Source organism: Heloderma suspectum, chromosome 10 (assembly GCF_057233095.1).
Source record: "Heloderma suspectum isolate Gila_16-S chromosome 10, 16-S_ref, whole genome shotgun sequence".
Taxonomy (NCBI): Eukaryota; Metazoa; Chordata; class Lepidosauria; order Squamata; family Helodermatidae; genus Heloderma; species Heloderma suspectum.
This window is the reverse complement of record NC_139467.1, coordinates 30,880,956-30,905,063: the sequence shown is the minus strand read 5'-3', so window position 1 is coordinate 30,905,063 and position 24,108 is coordinate 30,880,956. Positions and strand designations below refer to the sequence as shown.

The window sequence follows — 24,108 nt, the reverse complement described above, 5'->3', positions numbered from 1 at the left end:
ATCATGTGTAGAGAGAGGTGCCAATTTGAGTTTAACGCTCCATGCAAATTGCTACTCCTCTGGAACATGTTTAAGAAAGTGGGTTAAATAATGCCTGAATAAGGCAAGAGAGAAAGGAGAGTTGCGCGCAGAGAGAGAGAGAGAGAGAAAGGTGGTGGTCAGACCAGTGGAGGCTGGTGACTCTGATTTCGGTGGGGCTGTAAATCCATTCTGGGTTTCAGTCAGAACCAACCAGAACTCTAAAGGAGCTATCCAAGGCACTGTACCCCAGCCTTCAAATAGGTACAGCACCTTGGATAGCCCATGTAAAGTTCTAGCTGGTTCTGTCTGAACTCCAGGATGGATTCACAGCCCCACAAAAAAGGCAGCCACCAACCTCCACTGGGTCAGACCCACTTTTGGCTCTGGCCCTCATCCACCATCATTTTCAGGCCAGCCTATCGCCATCATGCAGTCCCAGAAAGATTACACCCAAAGGAATGAGGCCTTCAACAGAAAAAAGGTTCCCTGCCCCTGCTCAAACTTCTACAGAGGCAGTATCTGTCCTGCTCTATCAGGGATGCCACCATCCCAGCCAGGCAGCAGCTCAGGTGAGAAGGCACAAGGTAAGGCAGCTGACTGGTGCAAGCCTGGCACAGCGCACGTTCAGGACCCTGGTCAGCACCGCCGGTCCTGGCACGGAGCTCAACTTGGATTCAGGACCATGGCTAACAACCCTGTAGCTAAAATAGATGACAAGTTGCACCAGCACTAGCCTGGAAGAACTGACAGGGGTTTTCTAGCTTGGCCAAGAGAGTCCTCCTGGCAGCTCCGCTATCTTCACTGGTGCCTCTGGCTTTTAAAGGGCTACAGACCTTTTCTGCAACTGCTGTCTTCTCCTGGGCAGTGAGCATCTCATGCTCCCCAGGGCCTTCCTGCTTGCTGGAAGAGCCTGGGGGCTACTCCTTGGAGCCAGACGGCAGCAGTACTTCCCCAGGGTTTAGTGGACGGGGTGCAGGATCCAAGGCAGAGGGGCCTGGGACCTCTTCTAACTTATCTGAGCTACTGTTGCTGCTGAACTCAGCCTCTGAGGGTTCACAGTCCTAGGCCAAGACAATATCCTTCCTACAAATTCCAGCAGACATATCTGCATATTCATTCCAGGAGAGCTCCTGTCCTATGGCTCCTTCACAATAAAACCCCTCTTAAATTATTCTCTTCCCCCCACCCCCAAATATGATGGTACAGATCTGTTCTTTCTTGATTGCTCCCTTGGGCAGCTATCCAGATGGTTTTTGTATCACTGGATTCCAAGTTCCTCCTACACCCCCCCCATTTTTGTACACACAGTAAAGCACAGCTGTCTGAGCATGTTTCAGTATGACTGGACTCTCATTTGTATCTACAGTCCAAAGAACAGCTTACATAGTCCTGGAGGAGGCAGAGAATTATGGACAGCAAATTCACTAAGGGTCCTTTTGATCCATCAAGGCACAATGAAATGATACAGACAACTTAAACATGGAAAGTGAGCTAATTCAGCAGGGGATGAAGAGAACCTCACTAAAGATCTTGCAGTTAACAACAGCCCCCTTTTTATTGATGCATAAGTTGTGTCAAAACACACATATGTGCATATGCACACACACAGTGCCGTAGTGATGCAGAAACAGCACAAGATGCAGCTGTCACTAGAAGGCTTCCCTTCAACCTCACACAGTTAATAAGATTATATTTGCAGAACCCGCCATCTCCAGAAGCGCTCCATAAAGTGCTGCTGCCTTTGCATGGTTCGTACAGGCTGTGTGGGTACCAGTTGCTCTGATACATCTGGTTTGGCCAAGTCTGGAGCAAAGAGCATCTTGTGACTTGAGCTGAATAACAGCATGACAATGCACAATACAGAGCGGGTCAAGGACACCCTGAACTGGAACACTCTCTGTTCTTTTGCAGAGGGAGAAAAGAAGAGGCAGCACATACAAATCAGGTCTGTGGATGAGTTGCTTGATCTCCCATGGTAGATAGCATTGAACTCAGACTTTCACAGGGCCATCACATGTTTCAACTAGAGCTGAGCAACTTTTCTGAGAAAACCTTTACATAAGATCATAAGAAAAGCCATGCTGGATCAGACCAAGGGTCCATCTCATCCAGCATTCTGTTCACATAGTGGCCAACCAGCTACCCATGGGAAACCCATGAGCAGGACAGGAGTGCAACAGCACCCTCCCACCCATATACCCCAACAACTGGTGTACTTACTGCCTCTGATACTGGAAGAAGCAGATAGCCATGACTAGTAGCCATTGATAGTCTTTTCCTCCATGAATTTGTCCAGTCCCCTTTTAAAGCCATCCAAATTGGTGGCCATCGCTACATCTCGTGGTAGCAAATTCCATAGTTTAACTATGTGTGTGTGAAGAAGTCCTTCCTTCTATCTGTCCTGAGTCTCCCACCAATCAGCTTCAATGGGATGACTCCATTGGGTTTTAGGATTATAAGAGAGTGAGAAACATGTCTCTCGATCCACTTTCTCCACATCATGCATAATTTTCTACACCTCTCTCATGTCTTCCTCCACTCACCTTTTCTCTAAGCTAAACAGTCCCAGCTGTGGTAACATTCCCTCATATTTCTGAGAACGTATGAGACTTGTCTTTTTTTAACACCCCACCCCCCACACTAGAAAAAGAAGGCTGCTATGCAGAACTTTCTCTTCATAATCTCCACTGGGTTTTTTGTAGAGGCTGCCAACTCCTTCCCCACCCCCACCCCCACACACACAATACCTCAGAATGACATTAGGCCCCAGCACAGTGGAGGATACAAAACAGCTGTCACACTTGCAGTGGCGGTAGCAGCAGCAACAAAACCCTTAGTAAAAAAAGAAAGCAGATCTCCTGCCACTGCTAATGGTGAGCCCTGTCCCTGAGGAACTGTTAGAGCATTAAACTGTCCTGCCCAACTCCTCTGCCCACATATAGGGTGGAGAATTTCGAGAGGCCATTGGCATACAGCTCTAGTCAGCCTGAGAGCTAGCATGATGAGGCTTAGTAATGAAAACAATGCTGGATTTATGCCAGGGAGAACTAGATCCAAATCTCTGAAGCACACTGAATGACCTCGGGCCAAAGGACATGTTACATCTAGCTTGATGCCACCCACTCCATTTGTTTTAAAGCCACTTTAGAAAGAGAAGTTGAAAGGAGAGAATGGTGAGGGGGTGCTTAGTCCTTTCTTCACCCCGTGCTTAGTCCTTTCTTCACCCCGTTCCCTCATTCCAAATCTTCACCCAGCCAACCAACACCTTTCCCTCCACTCTACACACACACACACACACACACACACACACACACACACACACAGACCCTGAAGGATTCAAAATCTGTGTTTGTAAGGAGAAACCTGCATCTGAAACCCCACAGGGCAGAGGGAAGCCACTTGGGGGTGATTGGCAGGAAGGAAACAGTGGAGAAAGGGTTAAGTACAGCCTCTTTCTCCAGCTTTCCTAGTCTTAGCTGTCCCTTCCTGAAATGGCTTAAAAGGGGGGGGAGGGGGGAGGAACTGTGCTACAGTTGTAAGCATTTTCATGTAACACCATGTTTGTTTATTTATTTATTTATTTCATTTCTATACCGCCCAATAGCCGAAGCTCTCTGGGCGGTTCACAAAAACTAAAACCAAACAACACACAATAAAACAATTTAAAATATATAGAACATTAAAACCACAATATAACAACACAACCACAATAAAACCTAGCAGCAGTACAGGAGTTTAAAATACAGATTTAAAACAGCAAAGATAAAAATTTAGAAAGCTAAAATGCCTGGGAAAATAAAAAGGTCTTCACCTGGCGCCGAAAGGAGTACAATGTAGGTGCCAGGCGAACCTCACTAGGGAGCTCATTCCAGAGCCGGGGTGCCACAACAGAAAAAGCCCTCCTCCTAGTAGCCACCCGCCTCACTTCCTTTGGCAGGGGCTCATGGAGAAGAGCCGCTGATGATGATCTTAAGGTCCGGGCAGGCACATATGGGAGGAGGCGATCCTTCAGGTAACCTGGCCCCAAGCTGTTAAGGGCTTTGAATGTTAACACCAGCACTTTGAATCGGGCCCGGAAATGGACTGGCAGCCAGTGCAGCTGGAAAAGTACTGGCGTAATATGAGCTCGCAGGCCAGTCCCTGTTAACAATCTTGCTGCCCTATTTTGGACCAGCTGAAGTTTCCGGACAGTTTTCAAAGGCAGCCCCACGTATAACGCATTGCAGTAATCCAGACGAGAAGTTATCAGAGCATGGATAACTGTAGCTAGGCTATCTCTGTCCAGATAAGGGCGTAGTTGGTATACCAGCCTAAGCTGATAAAAAGTGCTCCGTGCCACTGAGTTCACCTGTGCCTCAAGTGACAGTTCTGGATCCAAGAGCACCCCCAAACTACGAACCTGATCCTTTAGGGGGAGTGCAACCCCCTCCAGAACAGGTTGAATATCACCTAGCCAGGCAGACGAACCACCCACTAACAGTACCTCCGTCTTGTCTGGATTGAGTTTCAGTTTATTGGCCCTCATTCAGTCCATTACCGTGCCCAGGCACTGGTTCAGAACAGCCACTGCCTCACCTGGTTTTGATGAGAAAGAGAGGTAGAGCTGGGTGTCATCCGCATATTGATGGCACCTCAGCCCACACCTCCGGATAACCTCCCCCAGCGGTTTCATGTAGATGTTAAACAGCATGGGGGATAGAATAGAGCCCTGTGGAACCCCATGGCACAATTGCCATGGCACAGAGCAATTGCCATGTTTTGGCCCTGTCTATGTATTTCTTATATTTATTAAATATCTCATAAAATAAATTCCTCTAGGTGTTTTATAACACAAATAAAGTCACAATAAAATCAACAATATAATACCAATAAATGTACCCACACAGTATAAAATATAACATCAGGTATAAGAGGTAAAACCACATTCCGGGGGCAAAAATGTGAAAACGCAAAAATAGTAAAATACTTAAAAATACTTTAAAAGATTTTAAAAGCCTGGGAAGACAGGAAAGTCTCAGCCTGGCACCAGATAACTAGCAGTGTGGGTACCAGCAAGCTTTCCTTGGGAGAGCATTCCAGAACTGGGGTGGGGTGGAATCTTAAGCCTAACTGAAGTGATTAGTAGAGCTGGAGCTGGGGTAGGGTGAGTGAGTCCCTTGCTCTGGGCAACTGATTCAAGATGATGCCAAAATCATGATTAATTTCTCTGTGTGTGTCTATAATATTGATATTAAAAATGCCCAAGGCCAAGGATATGATAATAAAGCAAATATGTCTAGCATGTACAAAGGCATTCTAACCCTTATATTAAAACAAAACAAATCCACCACATTTGTCCCCTGTTCAGCACACAGTCTAAATCTAGCATGTATGCACGCAGTCTCTAAGTCCAGCTATGATAACATGGAACATGCTAATGTCTGTTCTGAACACAATTTTGAAAAGACACTGACATGCACTGGACATCAAGAGCAAATGCAGTTCAAGCATTACACATACAGATTAAGGAAGTGCACAAAATCATAAACAACAGAATATCAAACACATCAATGCATAACGCAGAAACAATTGCTACAGTGACAAGTATCATTACTCAAATGAATTGCAACTTTTTATGCACGTTATCAATATGTAATTATATTCTTAGCCGTGTAGATAAAATTAATAAAGCTTTGCAAGCTAAAAAAAAATCTTTCCTTGATTAGGTAATCTTATAGGGCTGGAAGAATAAAAATGGATGTGTGGTCATCAGGTGCTGTGTGTACGTCCTGGGGTTGCTCAGAGGAAAGGCAGGACACAAATACCTGTGTGTGTGTGCAAGGGAGAAGTTTGATTCAGACAACCAGATGTGCCTGGTAAGGGATGTGGTGGAGAAGCTACATTGGCATCACTCAACGTTTTCATTTTCTTGTCATTAATGTTAATGATAACCAGTATGGGTTGGATCCAGACCTAATCATATGAAATCAATGGGACTTGAGTTAGCTAAGACTAGCTTAAATCCCATTGATTTCAAGGGGTCTCCTCTAAGTATGTCTGGATCCAACTCTGTGACTTTATTCTGTGCTCCTTCCCTCTGTGTAATCCTTTGCTTGCTGTTCTCTCAGTGAAGCCATACAGTATAACATAAAAAAGCAAGACCTATAAAGATAACAGGAAAGGAGAGAATGAGGTGGGGGGAAGCAAGAGGGAAGGAGGAGTTAGCGTGTCACAGCTAAATATCATTTTGAAAACCACTGGTATATGAAGTCCCTTAGGAGGTGAACCGAGAGCTCTTAGGGTGCTTGAAGGAAAAACATTTCCCATACAGTGGGGATGTACGCATTCACCCCTAGATGCATGTGAGAAAGTCTTTACTCAGGAAAGATGGGGGGGGCACACACAAAATTCCAACTGAGCTGCAGGGCCCTGGACACTGCTCCTCAAAGGCTCAGTTGGAAGCCCCCCTCACTTTTAAACTCCCCCCCATGACTGAGTGGAGGGGGTGGGATTGAAGGCAAAAGGACATTCAGTCCAGGAAGGTCTTGTTGGCCAGACTGGAGAATTTAATGGTCCAGATTAGGTGGCCTGCTGCTTTACTGCTAGTAGAAACAGCAGAGCAAGAACTAACTAGCAAGACCAGTATAGGTGTTAAAGTCCAAAGCAAAGACCATTGCTCCCAAATTCTGTGCGCTCTCTCCCGCCTTCTCTCTCTCTCTCTCTCTCTCACACCCACACACACACACACACTGCTAAATGATACAGAACTGAATCAAGCACAAGAAATGTGCCATACAGACTGGCCCTGATAGCCATTTTGCTCTCTGTTGGATAAGACTGCTCCTTCCTTGCCAAACTTCTCTTGACTTCACCTGATTTCTGGTTCTCCAAAGGCTGTTTCTAGGCTGTAAATTTCAGGGAAGAAATTGCCTTTAATTACACACACACACACACACACACAGCACTTGATTGGTCTGGATCCTCCAAGTTTCCCTACAATTCAGAAAATACAACAATGACATAACTAATTCCCCCTCCCTCCCTCCAGCCACCTCAAGAGATAAGAATAGCTGCAAAAATTATGAATACTGGGTTGTGATTGCATTCTGCTTAAAGCTGGAGAGCTGGGGAAATGAATATGGCGTGGGGGGGGGAGTTTCCCGCTGTGGAACTCGCTGCCTGAAGTAGATGCTTCACATGGCTTCATAGTAAAGTTAGGTGCTTTTTATCCACAGTGCAGGATCAAGGTAGGGAGATTCAGCACCACAGACAGCTCCTGCCCCTGTAGCCCTGCCTGCGAAGCTTAACTCTTCAGTACTGATCATCAAGGAAGAGTAGCTGTTTGTTGTTGAGTAGCGCCTTCGGCGAAGGGCTTGGGGCAGACGTGCAGTATCCCATTAGAAGTAGAAGGGCTACCCCAAATGCAGCACGGCTAGCTTACCACTTTTTGAAGTGAACAAATACACATTACCATCTAAAGAGCCCCAAGTTCAGAGACTAAAACTACCTAACTGAACCCCCTACCGTTGTAGTCCTTGAAAACAGACCTGCAGGTGACACCTACAACCAGATCCAGTGTACACCCCTCATTTTATTTCCAGCTCCCCCCAACCCAAATCCTATTATGCAAAGGGGCATGGGAGCACTCAAGATATCATCCTGAAATACTTCCAAGTGGTATTCCTTCCTTGGCCTGCCTGCTTACTCTGGTGGGATCTAATTACACATGCATGGCTTTGCAGTGGGCTATTACATAACTGCTGCTGTTTGATATTCTGTTGGCAGCAGAAGCACTCACCAAAGAAATGGGGAGATATGTGCATTTCATTTGCTTTAGCGGTACAGTCACTGGTTTAAAAAAGAGATGGAGACAGATGGTGCGTCATAAACTCAGTTAAGATGTTCTATTTTGAAAGATCTCCCCACCTCCACCCCCAGGAAAAGTTCAGAATAGGAGTTATTTTAATTAATGATTCTCCACACCATTCATTGTAGCCCCATTTAGGCATTCAAGTTTCTCACGGTGAAAGAGTGACTCTGGATGAGCATATTAGCTCTACCCCACCTCCCTCACCATCCTCATCATCCTCCATAACGTGGGGGCAAACATCTACAGCAGGAGGGGCTCTTCTACATGAGTAGGCTCCCCACACAATTTAAAACCCCACGCCAAAAAAGAAATTGCCCCGTCAAAGGAAGTCTGTCCTAATGCAGCCTTGCAAATAAGCCCACAAAAGTTACTAGCCTGTAAAATATTTTACATACCTGTCTGTGGAAATGGCAGAGGAGGGACAGAGAGTTCTGTGTCTCTTCCAGCAACATGCTGAATGCAGAGCTCAGAATGGGGGATGGAGAACTCCATCACACTTTGTCCAGCCTGCTCACTTGCCTGCATGCAATTCCATGCACTCACCTGCATGTGATTCCTGGTCACTGGTGGCGACCAGGTGAGTGCTTAAATACAAAGGTGTTTTAATGGTCAGATGAACTCCCATGGTCTGTCTTGGAGTAGGGAATCTTAAAATCACTGTCAAAAGTGAATTATATGGAAACATAGGAAGCTGACCAGGCTCTGTCCATTTGACTATCTAACCAAGGAATTGTCTCCCCTCCCTGGCAGTGGCTCTCCAGGCTCAAGCAGAGGTCTCTTCTCCATCACCTGCTACCTGACCCTTCTAACTGTAGGGACTGAACCTTCACTTTGCTGTATGCAAATTGTGTGCTGCACCACTGAGCTATGATCCCTCCCATGTCTTGCTGGGCCTCCCATGTCAGAATTAGCCCTGTCACATGGCAAAGTCTGGAAACCAACCCAGGTGGCAGATTTTTGGGAATGTTAAGGGCTGCAAAGCAGGAGGCAGTTAGATCTAATCCTTGAGGCATGATCACCAGGAAACTCTGTGCAAGCCCCATTTAAATGAATGGCCACTTCTATTCATTTCTATAATGCTTATGCAGGAGAACTTCCCAAATGTCCCATCTTAATTCTTGGCCAGAGGGTGCCATTTGAATTGTTTGCCTGAGGCACTACAGTGCCCTGCCCATAACATTATAGCAGTATTCTAAGGGCTAGACATTGGGTATAGTAGTATACATAATTTCCTAATGACACAGACCCCCAAGTACAGAATAGATGCATCTTTCACCAAGTCTAGAAGGCACTCATCTAACACTGGGACTAGAAGAGGATGATAACAGGGCATCTCCTTTTAAAACCAAACAGCCAGTCAGGAAAGGAGGTGCAAGGTGGCAGGGGGGAGTGGGGAGAGGAGAAGTTCCTATGGCCAGAAGCTTCCATATAGTCCCTTCCATATGGCCATGCTATAGTTAGCATAGCAATTTTGGTAGATGTAGTGCTTACGCAGCACAGCTGAGAAGAACATGCCTCTGACTTTGGCTGTCAAGGGATCCTCTCCATCCTTGGGATGTCATGTTCTCCTTTCAGGTGACTCTATGCCAGTGGTTGGGCTACCTGCATACCTAGGGTCACATGCAGCCTGTGGCCTGATTTCCAAGGCCCTTTGCACACAGTCAGTTCAGACCTCTATCAAGTGTGATCTGTCCCTTCCCTGGCAGCTCACTGGGCAGGAAGTAAGAGGAGGAGAGAGGAAAAGGGGTGGCAGAAAGAGAAAAGGGCTGGCCCACCCACTTTTTGGCTTTGGCCCCACCTGCCCCCACCACACTGTTCCCTGACATTACCAGCAAGGGAATGTGGCTCTCAACAGAAAAAAATGCTGTCTACCCCTGTTCTATGAAAATGCATGCATGTACATAAACATGCTAAAGGGAGCTGATCTTACAGCTGGAGGAACGCTGATGTAAGTCATCATCCCAGAACAATGAATTTCAGATTTCTACCTATCAGGGGCCTTTAACCATCCCACTTCTCTGTATTTATTAGACAAAAAGGGAGACAGACAGACAGACAATATAGATTCAAGTCAAAGTGCCACTCTGTAGCAATCCAAATGATGTCATGCTGCAACTAATGAAAGGGAATGGAGCTCTGTACCAAATTACCTGGAGACGGGGTTGATAAACAGGCAAAGATTACTGCTCTGCAAACATCACATCAACCAGAGTTCCTTGTTTCTAACAGAACATATGTATGTCTACTCAGAAGTAAGCCCCAATGAGTTCAGTGGGACATACTCCCGGGTGAGTATAAGATTACCAGCCCAAATTACTCATCATAAAGCACTGTTGGATTAAAAAAGACTTCCAGGTGAATTAATTCGTGTTGGGATAAAAGAGGTTTGCCAGATATGATCCACTTTCTATGCAGACCAATGGAAACATTCTTATAAAGATTTATTTATCTTTATAAAGATGGCTCACTGATACTCCTGCCACAATGAATGTGTTAGCCTTAAAGGGGGCACACTAGACTCTGTTGATGTTGTTTTTGTAGACCTATGAAAAAGGATAATGCTAAATTATCCAGAGAGTCAGTGTGGTGTAGTGGTGAGAGTGTTGGACTGGGAGCCAGGAGATCCGGGTTCTAGTCCCCACTCGGCCATGGAAGTTCACTGGGTGACTTTGGGCCAGTCACAGACTCTCAGCCCAACCTACCTCACAGGGTTGTTGTTGTGAGGATAAAATGGAGAGAAGGAGGATGATGTAAGCCACTTTGGGTTCTTTGCAAGAGGAAAAAAGGCAGGATATAAATGCAATTATTATTAATAATAAGAAGAAGAAGAAGGAGGAGGAGGAGAAGAAGAAGAACTTGAGCACACCCCGGGAGAGAGCAGAGGACAGGTTGGCCTGGCGTGCTATGGTCCATGGGGTCACGAAGAGTCGGACATGACTTAATGACTGAACAACAATAAATAATAATAATAATAATTTCCCACTGGAATACACAGGTTCCTTCCAAATGGAACCATGTGCATCCAATGGGGAATGTCTGCATTCCAATGGGCAGCCCATGCCATTCTATTCCACAGATCCCTCCTTCTGTTGCAACATGCAACTTCTAAGATTGACAGAGGGGCTTCTTTTGTAGCCTGGAGTCACCGCACCATCATGGGTTGTATGCAATGCTAGTTCTACTTAGAGAGAATCCACTGAAATGAATGGGACTTCTTAGCGGTGCCGGCTCCAGATTTTGGAGGGCCTTTGGGCAAGACTCCCCCCATGGGCCCCCTCCCTCAGTGAGTCTGCCTTCTCACCGACATTGTCCCCAGCTGCCATAGCTCCTCCCGCTCTTTGCCATCATTGCTGCCACTTGCTTGCTTGACAGGCACAGAGGCAGCGAGCAAGTCTGCAGTGGCATCTCCCGCCCGCTCCTCCTTCTCGCCGCCACTGTTGTCTGGGGGAGGCAGCTGATAGGGAGAAGCATGTCCAGTGGGCCCCTGCTGGGGTGTGGGTCCTCCGCAGGCGCCCGGCCAGGCCTCCCCTTGACGCCAGCCCTGCGGGGTTGTTGTTGTTGTTGTTGTTCAGTCGTTCAGTCGTGTCCGACTCTTCGTGACCCCATGGACCATAGCACGCCAGGCCTTCCTGTCCTGCGCTCTCTCCCAGAGTGTGCTCAAGTCCATTTCATTGCATCCGTGATGCTATCTAGCCATCTCATCCCCTGCCGTCCCCTTCTCCTTTTGCCTTCAGTCTTTCCGCCATGACCAACTTAAGTCCCACTCCTTTCGGCGGGTCTACTCTGAGCAGGGCTAATCTTGGATACAACCCCATCAGTCCAGTCTTTCAGACAGGCCTGGCAGGATGGGAATGGCGCCTCCGAGGATAATGGGAAAGAAAGGCAGCCAGGCCTCCCCACAGCATCCTCGGCCCGGGGCGCCACCAGCTGCGCCCCCCCGGGGAATCCTACCGGAGCCTCTCCCCCGCTCCCTTCTCCGCAGAGGGCTTGGAAGGACACAGTGGGCGGGAGGGGGAGGAGGAAGGGCTCCGGCGGCCGCACATCAGAAGCCTCAGCAGCGCCCCCCGCCGCTCCAATTTCCCCCTTTTTTTATGAATGGAATTCTCCAGTCGGAGCCTAATAACTATGCCGCGCGGCGAGCGGCGGCAGCCGCCGCCTGATTGGCCCCCGCCGCCCATTGACGTCACCCAGGAGAGAGAGAGACCCGCCGAGGGCGGAGCCGCCCGCTGCTGCCCGAGCCGGGCGCGTGAGTCAGCCCCCCCCCCCCCCCGGCAAGGGGCTTGTTCACTATAACTCCGCGCCGCCCGCCCCCAGCAGCCAGCCGGCCAGCCAGCCTCAGCCTCAGCCGCGGCAGCTGGACTCGAGCCTCGTCCCGCAGCCAGGACCAGCTCGCCTCTGCAGCCGGGGAGGCGGGCTGCTTCCCGCCTGCCCTCCCAGCGGACGCCCGGGCAGAGCCCGCCGCCCCCCGGAAAGACCCGTCCCCAGCTGGACCTGCAGTTGGGGCGCCGCCCAGGGTGAGTGCCGCCGCCTTCCCGCACTGGTCGACCCGGCTGGCCGAGGCGCGAGCCGGCTCTGCGCCGCCGAACAGTGCGAGCCTCGCCGGGTCTACTCAGAAGTAAGCCTCCCCCCTGCCTGAGGTCGAGGAGGCTCCCTTCCTCCCAAGTACGCGGAGGGGAGATTGCAGCCGAAGCCCCTTTTCCCAGGGAGGAGGTGACCAAGAGCCATTTTTTTAAAAAATAATCATTTATTTATTTCTATGCCGCCCGAAGGCTGGAGCTCTCTGGGCGGATGACAAAAATAATGTGCGACTGCTTCTGAAGGGAGGCTGAGGCTGCGATCCTATCCTTCTCCCCCCCCTTTTTTTTACACCAGAGTAAGTCCCACTGAACTCAATGGGGCTTACTTTTGAGTAGACACGTAAAGGCTGGGAGCGATCGGCTTTGTAGAAGAGTGAAAGGGAGGGTTTTGAAACATTAAAATGGGAGGCGCCCACCCGCCACCCCCCGTAGGTCCCCATAGAAGCAGTCCAGGATGGTAGCTTTGCGGTGTTCATTTAGGGACCACGGATTTGTAATAGGCAAGGACCTGCATCTCTGTGTGTGCCTCACTCTGTGGGCTCCAGTAGACACTGGCTAAAGGAGGAGGAGGAAACAGTAAAGATGAAAAAAGGGGGCGGACAGTAAGCAAAACGGCTTCTTTGGCTGTTATAATAACAAATGGCTCTGGCTGGCAGGCAGCTGCCAGTAGTCCTTAGATGCCCAAATTGTAAGCAGATAAATGATCACTCAAGGTACCATGGCCATCTTACAGTGTCCATTACAGAGTCTCTGTAAACTTCGATAAAGTCAGTGATTGGGAGCCAGTGTGGTGTAGTGGTGAGAGTCTTGGGACTGGGAGCCGGAGATGTGGGTTCTAGTCCCCACTCTGCCTTGGAAGTTCACTGGGTGACTTTGGGCCAGTCACAGACTCTCAGCCAAACCTACCTCGCAGGGTTGTTGTTGTGAAGATAAAATGGAGAGGAAGAGGATTATGTACACTGCTTTGGGTTCCTTGCAAGAGGAAAAAAGGCGGGATATAAACGCAATGAATAAATAAATTTAAGAGAGCTAAGTTACTTAGTGTCTGTGCGTGTGCATGCTATGGAAAGAAAGGATGACTTGCCAGGTACAAAATAATGATGTAATCTGGGAAAGTTTATGTTGACAAGAGACAACAGTGAGAGCTGGGCTGCTATCCTTTATCTTGATGGCTTTATCTGAGGAAAAAAGAAAGAGGTTGGTGGGAGGGAAGGACTGCAAACAAGGGCAGGTCTAAGCCAGAAATATCCCATCCAGGGACCATTGATAACAAGCACGTTGTGATCACATGCTCTCTCTGTGTGTGAAATTAACCTGCACCTTCTCCCCCCGCCCTCAATGCGTGTGGATAAAAGTGGCCAGTTTGCTCCCATCTTGATTTTTAGCACCAGAAAAACTGGAGTCAATTCAAAGATTCTCCCCCCCCCCCCAATTTGGTCCCCAGACACTCACAAATGCGGGTCGATTTCTGCTGTCTCTTGCATGGTACTGAGCGGGTTTTCTTGTGTGCCCTCGCAGGTGGACAGCATGAAAGAGGACGTGCTCCCCAATTCTACGGAAGAGCAGCCTGGCTGGTTTGTACCCAGCAACACCAGCAGTGACTCCTTGTCCCTCTCCGAGGCTCCTCCTCTTCCCCTGAACCCTTGGGATGTGGTTCTTTGCGTTTCCGGGACCATCATCTCCTGCGAGAATGCCATTGTGGTGGCTGTCATCTTTTACACCCCGGCCTTTCGGACTCCCATGTTCCTTTTGATTGGGAGCTTAGCTACTGCAGACCTCTTAGCTGGCTTGGGGCTCATCTTCCACTTTGCCTTCGTTTACTGCATCCCGTCGCAGGCCGTGAACCTCATCACGGTGGGCCTCCTGGTCTGCTCCTTTACAGCTAGCGTGGGCAGCCTCCTGGCCATCACCATAGACCGGTACCTGTCCCTCTACAACGCACTGACGTACTATTCGGAAAGGACCGTCACCAGGACGTACATCATGCTGATCATTACCTGGGGGATCTCCGTCTGCTTCGGCCTCTTGCCCGTGATGGGCTGGAACTGCCTCAAGGACAACTCCAGCTGCAGCATTGTCAAGCCCTTGACCAAGAACAACCTCATCATCCTCTCCATCTCCTTCTTCATGGTCTTTGCCATGATGCTACAGCTGTACGTGCAGATCTGCAAGATCGTTTGCCGGCACGCCCAGCAGATCGCCCTCCAGAGACACTTCCTGGCCACCTCGCACTACGTCACCACGCGGAAAGGGATCTCCACTTTGGCCATCATCTTGGGGACCTTTGCTTCGTGCTGGTTGCCCTTTGCCATCTATTGCCTCTTGGGAGATTACACCTACCCAGCCCTCTACACGTATATGACTGTGCTGCCTGCTACCTACAATTCCATGATCAACCCTGTGATTTATGCCTTCAGGAACCAAGAAATCCAGAAAGTATTATGGACTATATGCTGTGGGTGTATCTCTTCCACCATGCCTTTCCGATCCAGATCTCCCAGTGACGTCTGAATCACACCTCCCACATTAGCCTGCTCTGCTCAAAAGACTTGATCTGCAAATAGCCTCTTTATTTTGCACAATCCCTTGGGATTTTTGAGAGACATCTCAAATATGTGGCACTCCTTTATAATTTCCTTTCCCCCATGTAAGTGAAGTTGTGGTTATCTTTTATTTATTTTTTTCAGATAGAAAAGGACAGAGAGAAATATCATTTATTTTTTTATCCATACATTTTCTAAAAATGTGTTTCTGCCAGTGTGTGTGTGTGTGTGTGTGTGTTACATGTCAGAGATCTGATATAAATATTTTATGTGAAATATTTATAATGCATTTATTTTCTTAAAAGGGAAATGGGAAGAAATCTCAAAACCTTTTGACCTTGCTTTTGAGTTTCTACAGCCTTAATAACCTCAGATCATCCGAAAATATTTTTCTACATTTAAACAAATTCCATTGTACCCCCTTCCATATTTGGTTGTTGTTGTTGTTTTTACCCTGATGGAAGAAGAGAGATGGGTCCAGAAATATGCCAGCTTCTAAAGGAAATGTGTGCGTTTTAGTTATTTATTTATTTAATATTTACCAGCTTTTAAAAACAAAAATAGATTTTTCCCTATTCTGTATTTTGCTGCCCTCTGGTGTTCATTCCATTTCATTACACACAAAGTTGTGAAGAAGGAGGGGAGCGGTAAAGAGGATTATTTTGCATGTCTGTTAACAGTCAGTATTAGTAAATGGAATGTATAACTAATAAAAATAAACAATGTAGAGTGGAAAAGAGATTGTGATACTCAAGGACTTTAGCGGTACTACTCTAAAGTAAGTGATTTATGGATCACGGCCTAAATCCAGTCTTTCCCAACCTTGGATCCTGAGACATTGTTGCACTACAAATCAGCCCCTGCCAACATCATAATGGTTGGGGGTGATGGGAGTTGTAGTCTCACAGCACATGGGGACCCAAGGTTGGCAAAGTCTGGCCTGAACTATTGCACTAGGAACTCCCCAGCACCGGCGGCAGTGGGGGCGGGAGCATTTCTGACCATGGGGAAATAGAATGGATGATTGTCAACAGTGAAAACCCTGGATCACATATAGTCTATATACTGAACTTCCCCCCACTCCCTCCTTCAAATTTGCACAATCCTGGAAAGGAAATGAATGTAACAGGCACTTTGGAAATCTGATGTTTTTACTACTGCATTGTGGAGAAACTAAAAGATGCTCTGTATGAGTTGAAAAGTACTGTATACTTTTGTTTACAACCATCAGGGAAAAAAATAAAAATGATTTTGTGATACGTGTGGCTGTGCTGTTTGTACACTCATAGGTCAACCTTCCCCAGCCTGGTGCTTTACCAGATGTGTTGGATTATAATTCCCATGCAGGGTGGGGATAACAAAGATGATCAGGGGACTGGAAACAAAGCCCTATGAAGAGAGACTGAAAGAACTGGGCATGTTTAGCCTTGAGAGGAGAAGACTGAGGGGAGATAGGATAGTGCTCTCCAAGTACTTGAAAGGTTGTCACAGAGAAGAAGGCCAGGATCTCTTCTTGATCATCCCAGAGTGCAGGACACGGAATAATGGACTCAAATGACAGGAAGCCAGATTCCGGCTGAACATCAGGAAAAACTTCCTGACTGTAAGAGCAATACGACAATGGAACCAATTACCTGGGGAGGTGGTAGGCTCTCCCACACTGGAGGCATTCAAGACGAGGCTGGACAGCCATTTGTCAGGGATGCTCTGACTTGGATTCCTGCACTGAGCAGGGGGTTGGACTCGATGGCCTTGTAGGCCCCTTCCAACCCTACTATTCTGTGATTCTATGATAATAAGACTTGCAGTCCACCACACCTGGAGGGCACCTGCCTGGCATAAGTCGATCTATGGCTGACCTGAGACATTGAAATCGATCCTGAGGCAGACCTTGGATCACACACTGTTCATTGCTACCTCTAAACATACTGCTCCCCCACGAGACTGTAAATGCCTTGATGACAAGTATCTATTTTGCCTATGAAACTGTGTGTTGAGTGAGGGAACACTGCTATTTCTCTTCACAGTAAGGCAATTGCCACCAAGCTATTGTTTTTATGGGATCTCTCATGTTATTGTCACAGAAAACAGAGTTGCAGGGTAATGTGGCAAGGTGAAGAAGAGGTTGGGATACTTCTTTATTTGATTTATATCCCACCTTTTCTTCCAAGGAGCCCAAGGTGGCGTACAAGATCCACCTCCTCTATTTTATCCTCACAACAACCCTGTGAGGTAGGTTCAGTTGAGACTCAGTGACTGGCCCAAAGTCAACCAGGGAGCTTCATGGCCGAGTGGGGACCAGAACCCGGATCTCCCAACTCCCAGTCCAGCACTCTAACCACACTGTCTCTCCTTGACTGTGGTGACAGGTCCTGAGTGAGAAAACCAGCTGGGCAAAGTCTGGTCACCTTTCATTTTGTAGGAACTGCCATGGATCTTTTGAAAGACTGGAGAGAGACACACGGACAGCCACGTTAGTGTGCCCCAGTAAAAACAACTAGGAGTCCTGGGGCACTGTACAGAATTACACAGCCTTGAAAATCAGCCCAGAAGAGTTGCTAGCATGCAAAATAGTTTGCTAGTCTGCTGGGGGCTAGCAGAGGATGACCGGGGAGCTCTGGGTCTCCTACAACAGCCTGCTGCATTTCTATACTGGTCACAGAGCACTCTGAGACACAGCGCTTGTCCCTTCTCCACCAGGCCACTCACCTGAGCCAGTGTAGTGTAGTGGTGAGAGTGACGGACTGGGAGCCGGGAGGTCCAGGTTCTAGTCCCCACTCGGCCATGGAAGCTCACTGGGTGACTTTGGGCCAGTCACAGACTCTCAGCCCAACCTACCTCACAGGGCTGTTGTTGTGAGGATACAACGGAGAGGAGGAGGAGGAGGAGAATGTAAGCTGCCTTGGGTTCCTTGCAAGAGGGAAAAAGGCGGGATATAAATGCAATCATCATCATCAGAGGAGCCCTGCTGAATCAGACCAAAGGCGTAGCTCATCCAGCGTTCAGTTTATACAGAGGCCAACCAGATGCTCCAATGGGAAGCATCCAATGGGAAGCCCAGAAGCAGGACAACAGGACCCTCTCACCTGAGTTGCCCAGCAGCTGGTGCTGATAGGCAAGGCATACTGCCTCTGAAATGGAGATAACATATAGCCATCATACGTAGTAGCCATTGATGGCCTCATCCTCTATGAATTGTTCTCATTCCCTTTTAAAGCCGTCCAAGTGGTTGCAACGCCTTCCCGCCTGTGTCAACCAGGCAAGCACTTAAACGCAAGGCTGACTTAGCAGAGTTTTCACAGGGTCAGCTTACAGACTAGGCATCCACAAATAGGCTGGCCAGCTTGCCAGAGGCGAGTGCCCCTGGCTCCATGACGAGCAGGACATCGAGCGTCCCACAGAATCCAACCTTGGAGATGTCTCATTTCCACTGCAGTTTTTGAGCAGGTAAAAAGCAACAGGAGTCCTGTCCATGCAGCAGGAGAGTGCTTCTTACCTTCTTCCCGCTCTGCACAAATGACAGAAGCCATCTGTGCACGCCAGAGGACACAGGATAGGAGGGTGGCCATGTGTCCTGCTTTACAGAGGGCAGTCCTCTGTTTGGAGGGCTGTCCAAGTCCGGATTAAAGATAAAGGATCATAAGAAGGGAAAGCTCATCTGCAGGTGGCACCTGGACAGCAGACTCACAGGGCACCTGATCACCGTCCTCCCCACTACGGTAAGATGGATTGTATTTCTATAGAAAGGATACTCATTATTTCCCAATTGGCATCTATTCATATAAATCAGCATATGCACATTTTATGCAAAACACTGTCTCCTCTTTGATGACCCTAATTCACCACCCTGCTTGCGAGGCGCCCAACTAAGCTGATCCCCAAGGTCAGCTCCCAGGCATGTCAACCATACGTACGTGTGCGCTGCAGACAGTTAAACCTAGCAGGCCCCTCCCACATTTGGCCTCTCCTGTGCAGTCAGTTACAATTCCAGGGAGGGAGGGAGGGTGCTTGTGATTCTGCAGTGTAGTGATGCTGTGGATCTCCATGCAACAAAAATGACAGCTGGCAGCAGAGCTTTGCTTTTGTGCAAGGGACACTTGGCAGTCCTTGATGTCAACTGCGCTCCTTCAGGAGAGCGACTGGTTTTACCTAAGTGAATCAGATGCATTAAAAGGACAAAGCTCTGGCACTTTTAACACCTATTAGGGAAATTCAGAGCGTGCAGTTTCTCACCAGAGCACAAGCTGCACTTGCCATAATCCCTTCTTCTCTAGTACCCTGAAAAACACAGGAGCTAGGTTCATTGGGCTGCCTTAATTTCACAGTTTTATTCAGCAAAAACTCTTGTTTCGGGTCTACTAGACGCCACAATGTCTTTTTAATAAAGGCTTGTCAAATTCGGCTAATTGTTGGAGGTGTAATGCAGTCAATGCTTCTCTTATTCATACATTTTGGAAATGCCCAATGGCTGCCACCTTTGGGGAGGAAGTTATTATATGGATAAATTTTGTATTGGAAAGCTCTTTAATATTTACTGATATAAATGCTCTTTTAAATTACTTACCTCCTTCTTGGAATGTAACACACGGTCAGTGTAAATGGATTTTTCGTGCCCTTTTGGTTGCTAAAAGACTGATATTATGATATTGGAAGGATAAAAGCTCATCACCTATAATGCAATGGACTGAAGATTTAGCAACACTAGCAACATTTGAAAGAGTGGTCATAGAATCATAGAATAGTAGGGTTGGAAGGTGCCTATAAGACCATCGAGTCCAACCCCCTGCTCAATGCAGGAATCCAAGTCAGAGCATCCCTGACATCCCTGTCCAGCCTCATCTTGAATGCCTCCAGTGTGGGAGAGTCCACTACCTCCCTAGGTAATTGGTTCCATTGAAGAGCACTATCCTATCTCCCCTCAGTCTTCTCTTCTCAAGGCTAAACATGCCCAGTTCTTTCAGGCTCTCTTCATAGGGCTTTGTTTCTAGTCCCTTGATCATCTTTGTTGCCCTCCTCTGAACCCTCTCCAGCTTGTCTGCATCCTTCTTAAAGTGCGGTGCCCAGAACTGGACACAGGACTCCAGATGAGGCTTAACCACTGCTGAGTAGAGGGGGACTAGTACTTCTGGGATTTGGAAGTTATGCTTCTATTAATGCAGCCTAAAACAGCAATGGCCTTTTTTGCAGCCACATCACATTGTTGGCTCATATTCAGCTTGTGATCGACAACAATTCCAAGACCCTTCTCGCTTGTAGTGTTGTTGAGCCACGTATCCCCCATCTTGTAAATGTGCATTTGGTTTCTTTTCCTAGGTGCAGAACTTGGCATTTATCCCTATTAAACATCATTCTGTTGTTTTCTGCCCAGTGCTCCAGTCTATCAAGATCATTCTGAATTTTGTTTCTGTCTTCCAAAGTATTAGCTATCCCTCCCAATTTTGTGTCATCTGCAAATTTGATCAGCATTCCCTGCACCTCCTCCTCCAAGTCATTAATAAAAATGTTGAAGAGCATTGGGTCCAGGACTGAGCCCTGCGGTACCCTGCTCGTTACTTCCCCCCAGTTTGAGAAGGTCCCATTGATAAGCACTCTTTAAGTCCAATTCTGTAGCCAACTGTGGATCCACATGATTGTTGTTTCATCTAGCCCACTCTGAGCTAGTTTGCTCTTCAGGATATCATGGGGCACTCTGTCGAAAGCTTTTCTGAAGTTGAGGTATATTATGTCCACAGCATTCCCACAGACCGCAAGGGAGGGTACCTGATCAAAAAATGAGATCAAATTCATCTGGCAGGATTTGTTCTTGACAAATCCATTTTGGCTTCGAGTAATCTCTGCATTGTTTTCAAGGTGCTTACTGATTGCTTTATAATCTGCTCCAGAATTTTCCCAAGGGTTGATGTCAGACTGACTGGTCTGTAGTTCCCAGGTGCCTCCTTTTTGCCCTTTTTGAAGATGGGGACAAGATTAGCCCTCCTCCAGTCATCTGGCACTTCACCCGTCCTCCATGATTTCTCAAAGAGAATAGACAGTGGCTCTGAAAGCTCTTCTGTCAGTTCCTTTATTACTCTAGGATGCAGTTCATCTGGCCCTGGAGATTTGAATTCATTCAAAGTAATTAGGTGTTCCTTGGCCATATGCCTATCAATCTCAAGCTGCAATCCTGCCCCTTCAGACTGTTCTTCACCTTTGCCAGGGGGGTCACAGACCCTCTTTTGGGAGAAGACTGAGCCAAAGTAGGAATTGAGCACTTCTGCCTTTTCTTTGTCATCTGTTATGATTTTGCCATCCTTATTTAACAGCTGAACCACCATTTCTTTCCTCTGTCTTTTACTATGCACGTATCTGAAGAAAGCCTTTTTGTTGCTTTTAGCATCCTTCGCTAACCTCAGCTCGTTCTCAGCTTTAGCCTTCCTGACGCCATCCCTGCAATTCTGTGCTACCTGCCGTTACTCCTCCTTTGTTGCTTGGCCTTCCTTCCACTTCCTATATGTGTGCTTTTTTGTTTTCAGGTCATCTCTTAGCTTTTTGTGAAGCCACATTGGCTTCTTCTGTTGTCTTCCGCCTTTCTTTCTTGCTGGAATTGTTTGTAATTGTGCCTTTAGAATTTCTTTCTTTAAAAACTCCCACCCATCTTGGACTCCTTTTCTTGTTAGAGTCACTTGCCATGGGACCTTACTTATCATTGTTCTGAGTTTATTAAAATCGGCTTTCCTAAAATCCAGGATATACATTTGGCTACAGTTGGCTTTTGCGTCCTTCAGAACCAAGTATATAGATGTAACTTGCAGGTGGACTTAAATGTGGATATTTGCTCTGCTTTCACTGAAGTGTATGTGTAACCTATTTTTTCTTTTCCTTTTTCTTTTTTGAATATTGTAATATTTGAAACTGAGGATTTTAGAATATGTTGTTGCATTTTTATTTTTTATTATTATTATGGTTTTGTTATGTTTTCAGTTTGGTTTGGTTTGTTAAAATTCACAATAAAATATGGGGGGGGGGATTCACAGTTTTATCGATTTCTACCCAAGTCAAAAAGAGGGGCAATGTATCCTGCACACGGTCATCCCAAAGAAATTCTAACAGCAAGAGATCAAGGAGAGAACGTCCCCTTTCTGCACAGCAGACTGAGTAGCACCAGTCACCCGGTCACAGTCTTCCCCAATAGGGCGAGATGTATTGCAGGGGCAGGCAGAAGGTAGAAGAGGATCTAATGGTAGATTCCTGCGTGATCTGTAGCAGATCTCCAAGGGTTTCTGACTCCCAAAACTTTAATGAGAGTAAATGAAATGGCAAGAAAAAAAAATCTCTGAGAGGTAATTGCTCATCTCTCAGCCTCAGTGTTCCTCATCTGTGAAATAGAAGTACTAATTGGTCATTTTTGACCAGGTCTTTGTTCAGCTCTGCTGGACAGTTTGAGAGCATTGTGTTAAGAGTCCCTGATCACTGATATCTCACATGTAGATCTGGATATATCCCAGTGTCGGGTTCATGGGGTGCAGTAGATAATTGACTTCACCCCTGAGCCACCATTTTGTGTCTGGCTGTGGTTAGGAGACCTCAGGGTTTTAGTGAAACACAAAACAGATCCCACACACCTGACGTCTGCCATTCTGGCACAGAAGACAGCCTGCACATTTTTGCCCACTTTATTATTTCCATAAGTAAATGGTTAGACTCTGAGGCTTTTCTTTTTTTAAAACAAGAAAGCTGTAAAAGTTGCATCCAAAAATCCAGCAGGAGTGGGTAACTTGTGGCATTTGAGATGTTTTGTCCTACAACACCCATGATCCCTCACCATTTTCTATGTTGACTAGTCATGATGGGAGTTGTAGGCTAAAACATCTGGAGGGCCACAAGTTGCCCACTTCTAATCCAGTACCTGAAATTTGCTTTTTTCCCTCTTCTCTCCCAATCCCTTTTCCTTTTGTGTCGTATCTTTTATATTGTCAGCCCGTAGACAGGGACTGTCTTATTCCTTAACTTTGTAAGCCTCTCCGGGAGCCTTTTTGGCTGAATGGTGGGAATAAAATGCTATAAACAAAGAAACAATTATATAAATTTAGGGAAATGGTTTTGAATATGCTTGAGTACGTGGAAGCCAAGCTCAGGAAGTTTCTAATGCCCCCCCCCCTCCACCTGCTCCATGCTTCTTTAGTAAATAAATTCTCCAGTAAAAGGGGAGGGGGGAAGGCACAACTCTCTTTGGGCTCTTGCTCTAGTAATGCAAAAGTACTGGGGAAACTCCCTGGCAGAGGAGGAGAGCGGAAAGCTTACGTCCTCTGACAGGCGATGCCACTCAGATGTCTGAGTGGGAGGTTTATGTCCTTGGCCTGCTTTATGCTGGGAAGATAGCAAGCTTTTCTTGCCTCTTAGCCAAAAGAGGGAAATAAAAAGGTGTTGCAGATGTGCCTGAGAGAGAGCAGAAGTAGCTTTGGGCAAGAACACCAGACACCAAATAAATAGAAAAGGTGGCCTCTGTTCTGTTGGATTCATATTCAACATGGCTTACGTCAATAGAGAAAAGGTTTCAATCCTATACACCACCCTTCCCCAACCTGGCACCCTCCAGATGTGTTGGACTGCAACTCCCATCACCCCCAGCAAGCATGGCTGGCTGGGGATGATGGGAGTTGCAGGCCAACACTTCTGGAGGGTGCCAATTTGAAGAAGGCTGCTGTATGTGGGAACAAGCCCCATTTCTAACCCGGTGGGACTTACTTCTGAGTAGGCATGCAGAGGTTGGTGCTGTAAAATGATCACTACAGGAGGCGGTTTGCAGCAGGGAAACCCAACTTAGAAATCAACTCATTAAGACCACTCAACCTGGCAGGTTCAATGCCCAAGTTAAGAGACAGAGATGCTCAAGCAAATGGATGCAGTTCTAACTCTAGCTCAGAACTGATTCAGGCTCCAGAGTCCAGCTTCAGAGGACTCCAGTTTAGCCTGGAGCTTCAGAGGACTCCAGGCTACACTGGGGTTATATGCATAAACCCGGTCAGACCACTCACCATTCTGGTGGCTCCATCCTGCACCAGCTGAAGCTTCCGAACCATATTCAAGGGCAGCCCCACCTACTGTCCAGAAACAGCTGCAGCTGGCAGACCAGCTGAAG

At 47.2% G+C, this 24,108-nt stretch overlaps 1 protein-coding gene across 1 annotated transcript; it reads left to right on the top strand.

Annotated features, from left to right (window-relative positions):
* The first annotated feature begins 13,974 nt into the window (after nucleotides 1-13,974).
* Nucleotides 13,975-14,958, top strand: GPR3 (G protein-coupled receptor 3). The gene has a single exon (XM_084814406.1). It carries the CDS (start codon nucleotides 13,975-13,977, stop codon nucleotides 14,956-14,958), a length of 984 nt encoding a protein of 327 aa, XP_084670532.1.
* Nucleotides 14,959-24,108: the final 9,150 nt, after the last annotated feature.

Bases quoted from the DNA above. Each gene is read 5' to 3' on its own strand.
- GPR3 (XM_084814406.1), top strand. From the start codon at position 13,975: ATGAAAGAGGACGTGCTCCCCAATTCTACGGAAGAGCAGCCTGGCTGG.